The 15411-nt window shown below is 37.4% G+C and overlaps 1 protein-coding gene across 2 annotated transcripts in view; it reads right to left on the bottom strand.

Annotated features, from left to right (window-relative positions):
• PRKG2 (protein kinase cGMP-dependent 2) overlaps positions 1 to 15411 on the bottom strand; it is a 109024-nt gene that overhangs the window by 28686 nt on the left and 64927 nt on the right. Inside the window, exons 9-14 of one of the 2 annotated variants that reach the window (XM_049887086.1) lie at positions 13298 to 13366; positions 8435 to 8533; positions 6953 to 7106; positions 4935 to 5071; positions 2585 to 2674; positions 431 to 572 (exon numbers count right to left, since the gene is read on the bottom strand). In XM_049887086.1, coding sequence (XP_049743043.1) covers positions 431 to 572; positions 2585 to 2674; positions 4935 to 5071; positions 6953 to 7106; positions 8435 to 8533; positions 13298 to 13366 — 691 coding nt within the window. Of the gene's footprint in view, positions 1 to 430; positions 573 to 2584; positions 2675 to 4934; positions 5072 to 6952; positions 7107 to 8434; positions 8534 to 13297; positions 13367 to 15411 lie in introns of those variants that run through there. The other variant, XM_049887085.1, reaches the window with a different exon arrangement.

Raw genomic sequence — 15411 nt, 5'->3', positions numbered from 1 at the left:
ACTCAACAGCAAGTAACTTATCTCCTCTCCCTATATTGACTACAGATATCTTTGGAAAGGAACCATACTATCTTCTTTCTTTATTCCTATAGCCAGCCCCTATTTTTTTTTTTTTATACATAGTAGGAATCAGTTAAAACCTAGTTAAAATTATTAAACAAAACTAATAACAAAAATTTAATCTTAAATACATTCTATTATTTAAATGCTCAGCAGGCATCACAATTATGGCTGGAACATTTAAGTTTCTACACAAAAAGAATGTAGTCATAATACTGTTCTCAGAATTAAGTGTGTTAATTTCAAAGGTCACAGCCCCCATTGTGGAAATACCGGTTGCACCAAAATGAAAAAGAAAATTGCAACAATAACATATCTTTGTGTTTGGAAATATCTCAGAAGATATTATAAGTTAGAGACTTTGTCTTACCAATTTAAGGTAACCCTCTGCATCTAGAATTAAATTTTCTGGTTTCAGGTCTCTGTAGATAATACCTAGTTGATGCAGGTAATCAAATGCTTCTGTGACACAAGCTACACAGAACTTGGAAGTGGGTTCATCAAAGCTGCCCCTGCAACGAAAGCATGTTCCCTGTTAATTCCATGGACACTTACCTTTGTCTTCTCTTCTAGGTGTTGATCATTGAATTGGTAATTTATTAATACAAATGTTTTGCCAGGCATCTACGCTAAAAATTATTTTATACTGCCAATGAATTAGGCTGTTTGTTGATCATAAACAGATCTGGGAGAGGAGGCAAGTGATGCAAACAAGAACTATATCACTAAAATTAAAATGTCAATGTCCAAATAATTCTTTCTAGAAATCACATGTGAACATGTAAAATGAGAAGTTAAGAGAACAAACACATTTATTTGTACATAGATGGCAAACTCTGGAGACAATGCAACTATTTCAATGGAGAGTTTGTATCTGACTTCTGCGATTTATCATTTGACTGAAAAAGGACTCAAGTGATCATTTCCATGTCTGGTTTGTATGTCATGTAACAATAACCCAGGCCATGATACCTTCCTGTTGGTGTACTTTGGTCATATTAGAGCTTCCCTGTTGTCAGCATTGTGCGGAGTTTTACATAATGAATTCCTAAAATGTGGTGGTGATGTGCTGCAGGGTATAACAGAAGAGTGGTTTGGAGTGAGAGAGTCTGGGTTATATCCTGCTTCTTCCACTTACTGTGTTGTTGAGCAAGTTGTTTAACTGTTCTAAGCCTCAAAATCTATACCTGTAAAATGAGTTTGCTACTTACTTTACATGCTGCTTTGAGCGTCAGGCTCAGCACCCGACAAGTAGTAGGAGCTCCTTTTCTAAATAGATATGCCTGTTGAGGCAAAGATGGCCGATGCCTTTGCTTTTTCAGGTATCATGAAAGTCTCCTCAACCCTCCAGGTCCTCTCCATTCTAATCCATCCAATGATATGCTCCTAACACAGAATAATCATCTTCTACTCAGATTCTCAATGGCTTCTTGTCTAGGTGAGTGATTCTCAACTATGACTGTACATTAGAATTGATGAAAAGCATTAAAAAGAAAATCATTTTCTGGGTTCCAATCCCAGATGAACTGAATCATAATCTCTGGAGTGAAGGAACGGCATTTAAATGTTACAAAAGCTCTCTTTGTGATTGTAACGTCCAGCCGAGGCTGAGAACCACAGGCTCAGGTGATAATGTCAAAATGTTTTGGCCCTGCATTAACCTCCACAAGCTAAAGTCTAACTGCCTTCCCATTTTCTCTTCCGTTGCCCTCATCTTCTACTTCGACTGTTCTATTCCTCAGCCACAAAGAGATCTGATAGCATCCCAACTTTGCTGCTTCCTCTTACACCAGCTTTCTCTTCCTTCCTACTTTACCAAAATTGTGTAGTATCTTTAAAGTTTACTTCAAGTCCCTCCTCCACCATCTAGGTTTTCTATCTCTCCCCTCCTCAGAACTTACTATCGCCAACATTCATGTGGCATTTAATTACAGATTGCCAACTGCTTTGTCATTATTTAGTTTTCAATTTAAATAGTAAAATATTTTAAAATTGTATACATTATCTTCCCAAGCAAATTCTAACCTCGTCAGAGGGAAAGCTTATAGCTTTTACTCTTCTGGTTAGAAAAGTCTGCATTTGCCTAGAAAATTCGCATACTGTCTACTATCAAGTAACAGGTGGTACGCAGTAAAGATTTGTGGTTTTCATTGTGCAGGAGCTGTCCTTTGGTAAAAGTTAATCATTGAAGATATCTTACTCTCCTTTTCAACAAGGGCTTAACCACACCCCGTGATGGGAGAATCAGAAACATTTGGGTTTATATCCTGATTCTGCCTTGTACTAACTACGTGATCTTGGACTTTTTATTCCCTAAAACGGGGAAGACAATGACTACCTTACAGGGTGTTCATGATGTTAGCATAATGTTATTGCTCTATTTTATCAAGTGATAATATTTTCTTATAATCACTTTCTAACAGTGTCTTTCATGACTCTTTAAATGATCCTGAATACAGCATCCTTCAGATACTTTAGACCACTTGTGGTTAGACAAAAGCGATCATAAACTCTTTCTCATTACCTGTCCCTTAATATACTCCATAGCTCCCCACCTAAGCAGGCCTCCAGAAGCATGTATACATACTTATTGTCCTTGAAAGTACGATATAATCTGTGAAGACAGATAGAAACATGGTTATCATTAGAGATCTAGTTTAAAACTGTCTTAAAATGGTTTAAGTGTACCATCAACAACATTTTAAACAATGCCCCTCATCTCCTTACACATGTCTTAAAGCTCCTCTCCATCAATGTACTCGGATCTTTCCTACTGCTTTCCCTTTGCTTCTGCTGATTCCTTTACTTAGGCTGCCCTCCCTCTTCCCAGGGACTGAACTTCGTATCAGTTTCACCATAAAAAAAATTTATCCATTCTTCAAGGTCAAGCTCAAAGGCTACTTTCTTGAAAAAGCAGCTCATTATCTCACCTACCAAATGTGGCCTCTCCTTCTTTCAAAAATCCAGAAAACCAGAAAACCAGAAAACCGAACCTGTTGCCGTAGAGTCGGTTCCGACTCATGATGACCCTACAGAACAGAGTAGAACTGCCCCACAGGGTTTCTAGGAAGCAGTTGGTGGATTTGAGCTGCCGACCTTTTGGTTAGTGGCTGAGCTCTTAACCACTGTGTTACCAGGGGGGAAAAAAACCCAAAGACCTCTGAGTTTAAGTCCTGCCTTGCATAATAGTTATTCATGCTCATGTCTTTTGTCCTCTAATTGGTTAACATATGCTGTATTTCCCTGGAAACAGACTCTGTGACAGAGATTTGTAGGCAGTGAGTTTAGTGAGGAGTGCACTGAGAACAATACCTGTGGGGGAGGAAGGAAGCACGTTTGGGCAGAGGGAGAGTTAGGCTGTGATATAGTTGCAACAAAGGTGTCAGCCTCAAAGGGCTCTTCTGGGATACCCCCCTCCCCCATCAGCAAGTCATCATAAGCAGACTGTCCTTGGGGAGAGGGCATGATCATGGGCAGAGTGGTTCTCTTTGACTGAGACAATGGCCAGAGAGGGACTGAGCTCCAGCTCTCAGCTTGCAATGCTCCCCAAAACTGGGGGAATGAGAGACTCAGACATGAGGGGGATTGGGTGGGGCAGCACAAATCAACATTGGGTAAAAACAGTTCCTGGGTCTTAATGATCAAGAGACTTGTCCCTCCCTAGCACCATGGCCAAGCTGAAGGAAAGAGCAGAGCAGCCATATCATGTACAGACAGAAAACAAAAACCAGTAAAATGCTCAGATTGTGGGCTCTGGAAACAAGCTGCCTGGCGTGGATCCCAGATCAGCCACTTACTAGCTATGTGCCTTCCGTTTTCTTATTGTACAATGGGGATAATCACAACCTCACTGATCTATTGGGAGGATCAAATGAATGATGAATAAACAGTTTAGAAGAGTGCCTGGCACATGTTAAGTTCTCAATAAATGCCATTAATATTTAGTCTTGATATTATTATTGTCTTGCTATATTCCAGCCTCTCTGCAAAGAACTGGGAAAAAGAAATGAATAACACCTAGTCCGTGCCCTGAAGTTGCTCATCATAGTTTGTTATTGATATATTGACAATGAAAGGGCATTTTGGGAACATAATTAATATAAAGGTAATTGAATGACTATTACCAGAATGCCTGAACTCAGACTTCTTTTTAAATCTGGAAAAGAAAAGGGGAGTGGGTGCCTGGGAATAAGGTTAGGCAGAAGAGTCAAGAAATTTGATGAAAAAATATAAATTTTATTCATTATAGGGGCACTTTACATCACCCAGAAATCACTAAAAGATATACGCTGGGGCATTAAGACATACATGAAAACATAAACTGGTTTACACTACTAGCAAATGAATTCACAAGTAAAGAGAGCTGTTACTTAGAATTATCTATACTTCTCCAAACTCTGGTGATAGCTACAGAAAGAACTATTAGGAGATGGATCTCATGGCATCTAAACATCCCTGGGACCACATTATGGTGCCCCTTGGCAGTCCACAGAGGCCCAAACACTATCTCCAGCAGAAATTCAACATTACCGCACCCCCTGAAAAGTTTCTGGTGAATTCTTGCTCCACTACTCCCAAATTTTGCATTAGTTCTAGATCAAACACTCAGTTAAAATTATTCCATGAACATTTTTATGTTCACACTTCTCCCCTTCCCCCACGCCCACTTTCCTGAGGCTTACTTAAGAATAAAAACATCTGGAAAACTCCTGACCCCAGATCTCAAACTTCCATCATTTTAAGCACTATTGCTGTGACTGGAATGGAGAATTCAGAGCAGGGCTTCCTTTCCCTCTTTTTCTGTCCTCTTAAAAGTAAACATTCAAAAGAAGGAACTAAAAACCCTGAGACCTGGAAGCCAAACGCTCACTTACTTTACGATGAATGGAGAACACAACTCTTCCAGGATCCTCTTCTCTGAATAGACATGTTCTTGCTGCTTAGTGTCAACTATGTGTCTCTTCCTTATACACTTCATAGCAAAGGCAACATTCTCATTTTTCACTTTAACCTACGTAAGAAACAGAAAGATCCTCAAAATTAACTTACCAGTAAAGATTTATAATATCTACATAAAACAGGTTAATTTATAAGAGTGAAATTTTTTCATATTTAAATGATATGTAAGCATTTAACCACTTATTCCTCTGAGAACTGATTCCCATTCAGGTAAGCACACCTCCAAAATAGTTCACAAATGTGGTTCTAAATTTTTTTATTAAACAAGGAGGAAAAAAAAAAAACCCTCTGGTTAAAAGACTTTGTTTAGAAATCTCTATTCAGTTTTGATTGTGTGACATGAAAAACTTTGACTGGAACTGCCAAAACATTGCTCTATCTTTCTTAATATTCATTTCTTTGATTTTCAAAACAAAACATACAAATCAAGCTCTATCTCAGCACTATCCAATATGGTAGCCACTAGTCCCATGAAGTTATTTAAATTTAAAGTAACTAAGATAAAAAATTCAGTTCCTCAGTCACACTGGCCACATTTCAAACCCTCAACAGCCACATGAAGCTGGTGGCCACCCTATTGCACAGCATAGATAGAGAACATTTCCATTAGCACAGAAAGCTCTATCAGAGAGCACTGCTCTAGAAGGATAATCAGACTTTTCCCTTAAAAGGAAATACAAATTTTAAAATTGGTATTTGTTCTGATAGGCTTCAAACTTCATTAAAAAAAAAAACCCAGTGCCGTCGAGTCGATTCCGACTCATAGCTCAAACTTCATTAGCAGACTATATTTGACAAGCAAATAGATTGTGTAGAAACGACTGTATCCCACATTTTACTTCCATTGACTATTAGTGTTGTCTACGATTTTTAAATCAATGGTGGAATTACTGCTTTAATTATTATTATCGAACTATAGAAAAAAAAAAAAACAGATCTCAGCATTGTTCATTCAATCCTTTTGTCAAAATCTTTGGTGAAAATTACCACTGCAGATGGATACTGCCAGTGTCACTCCATATGGCACAAAAAACTTTATAAATATCTTTTGCACCCTTAAGAAACCATTTCCCTCCCCTCAAACATTGGGGATGAAGTATTGACTAAGTGTGAAGTGTACTATCTGGAGTCTTCCCGCAGCATTTCAGATCTGCTTGTGTGCAGCCCCATCCAGCAGATGGAGGTGTCAACATAGTTCCGGGAGTTTAATGTACAGTGAATTGTTAAAAATCTGATGGGCAAAGAAGGGCTTGCTAATTGCCAAGACTGAAGAGCCATCTGCACCCAGGAAGGGTACAGATCTCCGTTTTACAGTTTCCTCAGAACACTTGGTCTGATAGTGCCACTTGTGCTGCTCTCTGGAAGTGGCTTATAAAGCTCAGAGAAGTGGTGATGTGGAAGATGTTGCGGAAATCAGGCCCCAAGCTCCCAGCTGTCCTGGTAAACACTATAGAAGGCTGCTTGTCAAGCTTCCTCATGCCCTCATCTTCTTTTCTGTGGTCTGATAGAAAATTTCGAGCAACCCAAAAATAGCATAATGAAAGCCAAATAAACCTACGTAGACATGGTAAGTGAAGGTTAAGAGATTTAACTATAATATTAAAGATTTCATTTCTATGTCATTGCCACTTTTCTCTAGTGTATAGTAATGTGTCTTGAGTGTATGTATTACATATTCCAGTAATTATCATAAAAAACCTCACAAAAAGTGTGATGTAAGAAGCTTGAATTAGCAGCTGTATTATTAAAATTACAAGCGCAGACCTGTTACTATCCAAAAGACAGAGAGTAAAGTTTACTTTCTCAATTTCAGTTCAAAGTAAAGTTTTAGGTATTGATAACAATTCATATATTCCTCTAAGATACACTGGAATTTAAAGCAAAACAAAAGTCAAAAGGCTTCTGTCAGATGCTTGAAACGTAAACCCCTTACAAGCTCAACTCTTCCGAACCCACCAACGCCCAGTGTTGCAATAATCTCAAGGTTCTGGAATGGGGATGATGAGGAAAATCTGGCCACCTTCTCCTTCAGCTGAATCATCTCCAGAGAGAGTGCTTTGGACAGCTTCCAGTTAGACATGGACCTCCTGTAGAAGAGATGGGACAATTTGTACGCACCCCTTAGTCAATCAAGGGTCACGCCATATATAAATTTCACTCTTAGAACGGTATTATTTTTGCCAGCAACTCCTGCCCATAATTGCCACAAAGGTATCTTTTATAGATCAGATTCAAGCCCATCTGGGGGGAAAACAATAGAATATACAAACAGAAATGGGAACACCCCCCCAAACACACAAAATAGACAAATGTCAAACTGAGTCAACGAGAGGTAAAATGGGTGAATTTTGTGGTATGTAAAATATACCTCAATAAAGCTTAAAAAAAAAAAAAGCACCAAAGAGAGAATGAGAGGGATTGAAACCAGAAAGCAATTCCCTTTGCTCCACAGAAAGGAGGATGTCACACTGAGAATCTTTGTTACAGTTGGCTATTTTTGTCAGATCTTGAAGCTTTCTGCGGCTGAATCAGAATAATCGCTTTGTGAAATATAAAAAGCACATTGCTTACTTTATGTCCAAATACTGTTGTTTTGGATATCCATTTTTCACTTTTAATTAACTTTTACTGCTCTGGGTTATTTAGATAATCATAAATTGTTGTTACTGTGAAAGGCCTTCAGGATAAAAAATACACATTGTTCCTCGCAAAAAAAAAAAAAAAACAACTTAAGAGGTTCTGACTGAATGCTCTAATTTAACTCTAACTTCAGATTTTTACAACTTCTGACTATGTAGCTTTGATAGTGCACATATGCTAAGTATTCACTCTACAAAACATGGCAAAAACTTTTCTAATAATTTTCATTTAAACAACTAGAGCTTTCTATCAAATAATTTTTTATTAGTGTCACAACATTTAAAGCCCTGCCCTCCCACCCCCACTCACATACAAACACATGCCCCTAGGCAATAGCTTGTATTTTCAAATAATTCTGACTGTATGCCTAGCTCTCTTCCCCCAATTAGAGTGAATGGGCTACTTTAGTAAATTGGCATTCCTGTTTGATTTCCATCAAAGACGAGCAAAAGAGGATTCTTTGTTTGTGAATTAATATTCCCTTGAGCTAAGTCACCAGACAAAACAAAGAGTTCCTTTCCCAACATCTCCTATCAGGAAGTTTCTCCCTAATGTTCCTACTCATCACACAGATGAAAGAGCTGACTACAGCTTAAAAACAAAAAACCATGCTAGTAGTTAACTATTGTCCTCTTTGCAGAAGAACAATGAAAACGAACTCCCCAAATTTTCTAGTGAAGGCACATTAAAGGTAACCACAAAGCAAATCACACCTCTTCCCCACTTCATGGGCTGTTGAAGCCATATCTGGCTTAGGAAATATTCCATCACTTACTTCGCATGTCTTTTTTCATCATCACGGTTCAAGTTTGCCACATACCCCTCAAGGTATTTTTGGAGTTCTTCAAATGTCCCCACCGTTTGGTTGAATGTTCTAAAGAAATGAAATAAAATAAAAAGCTCTGTTCTGATAGGTACCATTTCACTTGATATTTTCTCTGAAGCTCAGTAAAGACTACTTGTATGGTTACTCCAGCTGTGTAAATTGTTTTCCAATAGTCGATGAGATGTTAAAGTTGTCATAATATGTAGAGTAGTTATTTGTTGTTGTTAGCTGCTGAGTCAGCTCCCAACTCATGGTGACCCCATGCACAACAGAACTAAAGGCTGCCTATTCCTGCATCATCCTCATGATAGGTTTTGGATGGGACCATACAATCCATAGGGTTTTCACTGGCTGATTTTAGGAATCAAATCTCTAAGCCTTTCTTCTTAGCCTGCCGTAGTCTGGAAGCTTGGCTGAAATCTGGTCAGCATCATCGCAACATGCAAGCTTCCACTGACAGATGGGCAGTGGTTGTGAGTGAGTTGTCCTGGACAGAAATTGAACCCAGGTTTCTGGCATGAAATGTGAAAATTCTACCACTGAACCTCCAATGTCTACCAGAATAGTTGTTAGAAGTCATATGCCAGTAACTGATTCTTTGAATTTATGAAAGCCAAGGGGATATCAGTGAGAAGAAAAAATATTTTTATGCCTGTGGTTCAAGTTTACCAACAATTGTGTCTTTTTTATTTATTTTCATTTTTTAAAGAAGATAGGGGAAAGAAAATAGTCTATGTGATCTGTTTACTAAATCAAAAGGTTACACAGAGCTTCCATTTTTTTTTCTTATTTTGGTTAATTAAATTATATAAGTCATTTGTTTTAAAAATCAAAGATAAAATGTATCCCTTATCTCTCTTACCTTTAGAAACTACTCATTTCACATTGCTTCCTAAGTAAACCCATCTTTTTCACCTTAGCTGAGTTGTTCTCTGTCTGAGGTTCAGCCATCTTCCCTTGACCTCCCTCACCCTTCAAAGATCACAGACTTGTGGTATGCCGACCTGAGCTTCCTGTCCCCCATCACAGTCCATTGTCTCTGGGAATTCTTACACGCTGCACTCTCCGTGAGGAAAAACAATCCCCTTCCTTACCAAAAAAATGTTTTTTCTTGGTTGTCTTTCCAATGCTTCCCCCATACCCACATCCTATAATCCGCCTTGATTTTTGATAATTAGGGTATTTCTTTTCCCTACTACAAAATAGTATGTTTCTTTAAAGTAGAGACCATGCTTTAATCACCCAAGTAATATCTTCAGCACCTTGTACATAGTGGAATGAAAGAATGAAACTTTACCTGCAAATGCCCTAAATAAGCTGGAGCCACCTAAATAGTGGACCGTGGTAACTTAACTGCCAGCCTAGTCCTGAAGACCACTGCTCACATTTAACTGGCTCCAATATCACTGCCTCTCTGTTTTTACATGGTTAAACATGTACTGCATGCTGTGCTAGGTATTTTCCATTTTCTCCTCCAGGTCTACTCTCTGTTCTTTTCTATGCTGTTCTGTGGACTGACCGTTGTGGACTCTAGAGTCGCAAAATACAAAGCAGTATTACCATGGAATTTCTAATTTCCAGTAGGAAATTTTCAAGTAAAAAATAAATAATTCTGTACTTTGTTTTGTTTTTAAATATTCTGTGTTGTTGTAGTTAGTAGCCACTGAGCTGGCTCTAACTCATGGCAACTTTATGTATATATCAGAAATTGTGCCCATCTTCATGATCATGGTATATTTACTCTGTACTTCAGTACTATTTTATTTGCTATCAAATGAACTGAAGTATTTGTTGTAAACCATTTTTTTTAAATGTAGGTGTCACTTGTGCCATAAGTTCCTAAAAGTTCTTAGCTAACTAATCTTAAAGTCAAGTTTAAACAGCCATAGTATTCTAGCTACTCCATTCAAACGGCCTGTATTCATTTGGATGTTATAGTCTGGGGGTAACTAATAAGTCCCTTTGAGATTTGTCTCAACAATCAAATAATGATGGAAATGTCATAAATAATGCTTCCATTTGTTTAGAACTATTACCCTTTTCCACACTGTTTTACCATATTTTAAAAAATACAAAATATAGCTCAAACTTTAACTCTCCGTCTTGTAACGTATTCATTCTAAGCATTAGTTAAAATAATAAATCAGGAAAGAAAAAAAAAGTCATGAGCTTTCAGTCACTATATTTCATTGCAAAGATGGTGCCTTCTATTCTGCCAGCATTCAGTGAGCACTTCCTGTATGCCAATGACTATCTCAAATGCTGGCTCTGCAGCAGCTGTTGAGAAGACTGCCCTGGTGTCTGTACTCATGGGAATACAGATGTTAAATAAATCAATTAAATGAAGTGTGACTGATGATAAGAATATATATGGTATGCAATGGGAGCATCCAGATTGTAAATTATAGCTAGGGTGATCATATAATTTATCATCCAAACTGGGACACTTCTGGAGTGAAATGGGGTGCCAATAATAAATATGTTGGGATAGCCAGAACTATCCCATGAACTCCTGGATATAGGTCATCTTAGTCATACCTGGATCCTCAGATTCCTTGGTTCATAGAACAGATTCACATAAGTTTTTATGTCTCACCGTACTTAAGGCAATACCTTATACGTTAAAGGATCTCAACGATACACTTGCAGATTAATTAAACATTTTGCAATTATAAATTTCCAAATAATCTGCAAGCTACACAAAATAATTACATCCTTTCTCACAGATGATGAATACCGGAAACAGTACATAAGTATGTGATATATGTGATTACAATGACAAAAAAAATGAAAGAATTCTTCCTTTCTACCATATATTTAGTCCTTTTTAGTCCTAGTATTTTGGAGCAATTTATGTTACCACACAGCTAATGCTACTCAATGTACGCATGTATTTTTAAGGAACTATTATATACAAAAGAATGCATTATTTGGACAATATTGTACCAATATATTTTCCATTTGAGAGTTGGATCCAAAACTTAACTGTCCCCTGAACATACGTTGCACTATTGTAGTCCTGTAACTCTGCTTTTGAATTTTACTTCACGTGGAGTGCAGTCTATATTTCCTTTTCGCCTAGAAAAATTCTATTCATTTTTTTAAGCCCCAATTGCACACTTTAAAAAATAAATAAAAACCTTTTCCACTTTACTGCATAATGATTCCTTTTTTTACTGAACACACGCCATGTGAGCCAAAGACTCACAGTGGTAAGAATAATGGAATGAATCAGGAAACCTGGGCAGTAGCCCTGCTCCATCACAATGGTACAGTTGGGGCAATTCATTAGCCTATCTGTGACTAACTTTTTTTATCTGTAAGGGAGGGAATTAAAATAACTCTAAATTTTATTAAGAGCTTATGACGGTTAATTTTATGTATCAACTTGTCTAGGCTATGATTCCCAGTGGTTTGGCCAAATACTAGACTAGTTGCTTTTCCACAGTGAAATGTGATGGCATCTGATGTGATATAATCACCTACAATAATGCAATCTAATATAATGTAATCAACCAATCAGTTGAAAGGGGAGTTTCCTTAGGGTGTATTCTGCCTTCAGATTATAAATAGATATTTTGGAAGAACTTTCTCTATGTCATTGGTTCTGTTTTCTCTAGGGAATCACAACTAAGATACATTTATTGTTAACTTTTTAGGTATGTTAATGGTATTATGTATTCATTATGTATTATGTATTCAAAATAATACTTAGCTTTTAGAGATGCTGCACCAACATATAGATAGAAAAATTTTATGTTTAGAACTTGCTTGAAGACAAAATGTGGAAGGCAGAGAGTGGCAAAGGGACACAGATGAAGCCTGAGCTGATAATTGTTTAGCTTGCATCATGGGGTTCATGATCCTATTCTGTCTACTTTTGAATATGCTTGAAATTTTCTATAATACAAAATTTAAATAAAAACACTCTAAGGTTCTTTCCAACTCTAAACCTCTACGAATCTACTTTCAACAACTGTTGTATTCAATTAGCAGTCAACTGTATCTTCCCTTGTGATACCTGCTGCTTGCCATTTTGCCATATTTTTGTAATATTTCATATTAGTATGCCCTATTTCTTCAATTACAAGATGACTACTCTTAGGCAATGGTCTGGCTTTGAAAAGTTTGGATTTCTCTTATGCTAGGCTTTGAAAAGTTTGCATGTGTTTTATTCTACCTAGTAAATAACCAACAAATGTTTAACCAATTAATGAAAGATCTAAGGGTTCAGATCCAAATATGGTTTCAAGTGAGTTAAGGGCATAAAATGACACTTATTCTGAAAAATAATCTAAGCCATTTAGAGATTAAAATTGATACACATCACTTTGCAAATCACCACAGATGTTAAATTAAAACTTATCTGGGTATATATACAGTTAAAGAATATTTTATAGTCTGCCTGAGAGAGATAGGTTTTCTTCAAAAAATTTTTTGACTGATTAGGGCATTTTAGAAATAAACTGTCAAACTCTTCACTATGTTGTGTGGAGAGAAAATCCATAAGGGCACTAATAAGCTTATTTCTCTGAAAGATGCAGAATGTAAATCAGCCTATTACTGATATTTATGTACAAACTTTGCACACAAAATATTGAGCCTGGCAGCGTCTGCCACTGCCTCAGACAGAATCAGATCAGAAGGCCTGGTTTCTCCCCATGAATTTTAATAGAATGTACTTGCAGCTGAGGATTGGCCAACATTTCCTAGTGGTGATAAGTGAGAAGACAGATCGTCCCTGGGAGTAACAGAAGGCCAGGACTGCAAAGGTGGTGTAGTCGGCCTTCCCGACAACATCAGTGTACTCACTCTCGGTCAATAACCAGGCACGCGACATCATTTTCTTCAGCAATAATGTTAGCTGACCTGACATCATCACTGCAGAAAAAATCAGAAAGGTCAATTTTCACTATGGTTAGAAATTAAGCAGCCATTGGTTAAGGAATGTCCCTTTGTATGAAGCACTATCACGTAATCCTCCCACAGACTATTCTTTTTCAAAACCATGATTTATACTCATTCTCTTGCCCATAAAAAGGATTTGAAATGTGTTCCAATAAAGTTTATGTACATAGGACTTAAGAGGATATAATTGTACTGGGACCAGAGAGCAATCAGTGACTGCAATTGAGTATGAAATCTAGTTTTAGCTTTGTTTCGGCCAAAATAAAATAGCTCTCATCTGATCTAAGTAATGAGGCAAAATATTATTATGAAAGTAACTGCTCACATAAATGTATTGGAAAAAAAATTCAAATAATGAACATATGACAACCCATCCAATAACAAATGCCAAAGAAAGTGTTTTTAGTGCCGTATCACCCAACTAGGAGCTCTGGTAGTACCGTGATTAATCGCTCAGCTGCCAACTGAAAGGGCAGCAGTTTGAAGTCACCAGCCACTCCACAGGAGAAGGATGTGGCAGTTCGCTTCCGTAAAGATTCACAGTATTGGAAACCCTATGGGGCAGTTCTACTCTATCCTATACGGCGCTCTGAGTCAGAATCAACTTGATGGCAATGAGTTTGGTTTAGTCATCACCCAATTAATTAAACGAATACTAAAATACCTTTATTTCATAGAGTTTTGGATGCACATTTTCTATTAAAACCACTGAAGTCAGAGCATGTCTTACAGTTGATGTCTTACATTTAATGAGCAGCATTTTCTTCTTTCCTTGAGGGTACATGATGTAATGATGCATCTTACAATTGATGGTATCTTAGATATGATGCATTATGGTATATGATCTAATGATTATAAATCTAATTACTTAATGAATACCAATGGGTCAAGCACTGGGTAAAAGTATTTCCTTAGAGACATTTACTTGTACACCCTGGTGACGTAGTAGTTAAGTGCTACAGCTGCTAACCAAAAGGTCGGCAGTTTGAATCCACCAGGCGCTCATTGGAAACTATGGGGCAGTTCTACTGTGTCCAATAGGGTCGCTATGAGTCGGAATCGACTCGACGGCAGTGAGTTTCGTTTTTTTAAATTGTCGTTGCTGTTAGGTGCCTCCGAGTCAATGCATAAACTAAAGACACTAAAAAAGATACACCCCTATGGTACCCAGTGCTATGAAGTTCATTTAAGGTGACCCTGGAATATCAAGCATACCATAGAGTTGTAAACATCAGAACTTCTCTAAGAAACTTCAATAAAAATGGTATCATACAAGTATAGTTCCTCATCTTCCCTTAGTGGTGTGACAGGGAAAACTTCAACACCCCATCTCTACCATTCCAAAAAACTCCCCTTGCCACAGAGCCAACATCCAGAGACCTCCCCTCTAAGTTTACAGGGTCCTTGTTAGAAGAAATTGGTGAAAATACTGATGTGTCATGGGCTTTCTGAGTTGGTAGCAGGGTAGTTTGTACTCATTTTGTGAATGTGTACATAGATATAATATTTAATTGTGGGTCAACTATTTGATTTGTGAATTCAGGAAAAGAAAAGGGGTATGGTATTCCTTTTACTTGTCAGTGTCATGATGTTGACTGGGAATATTCTAGGCATTACACTTCACAAGTATTAGATGTTTATAAATACTCTTATCTTCCTTTCATAATAACTTCCTGAGTGCTCACAAAATTCTAAAAGAACTCCCAGGACTACTTAGTGGCAAGTCAGAAATACACAGAATTTAAGGAGTATTCAGCCACAGTCAGTGGCCCTGAAAAGTGATAGCATAAATGCATAAAAATATCAATATCCAACTTTCCTTCTCATAGATCTTAACTTTATGGTTTTAAAAGGTTTTGGGAGTTGAGTGCCTACATTATACACAAATTCCTATGTTTCTTATGGGAAAACACTATAATTGGCTAGCTGCTACATACAGGCATAAATGGAGCAGATCCAGCAAAACCAGATAGTATATTTCCTTTTTGAGAGCTGTTTTGACTCTAAAGTGCCTTTAT

The sequence above is a fragment of the Elephas maximus genome, chromosome 5, assembly GCF_024166365.1.
Source record: "Elephas maximus indicus isolate mEleMax1 chromosome 5, mEleMax1 primary haplotype, whole genome shotgun sequence".
NCBI classification, from domain to species: Eukaryota; Metazoa; Chordata; class Mammalia; order Proboscidea; family Elephantidae; genus Elephas; species Elephas maximus.
This window is presented reverse-complemented; position numbering and strand designations above follow the sequence as displayed.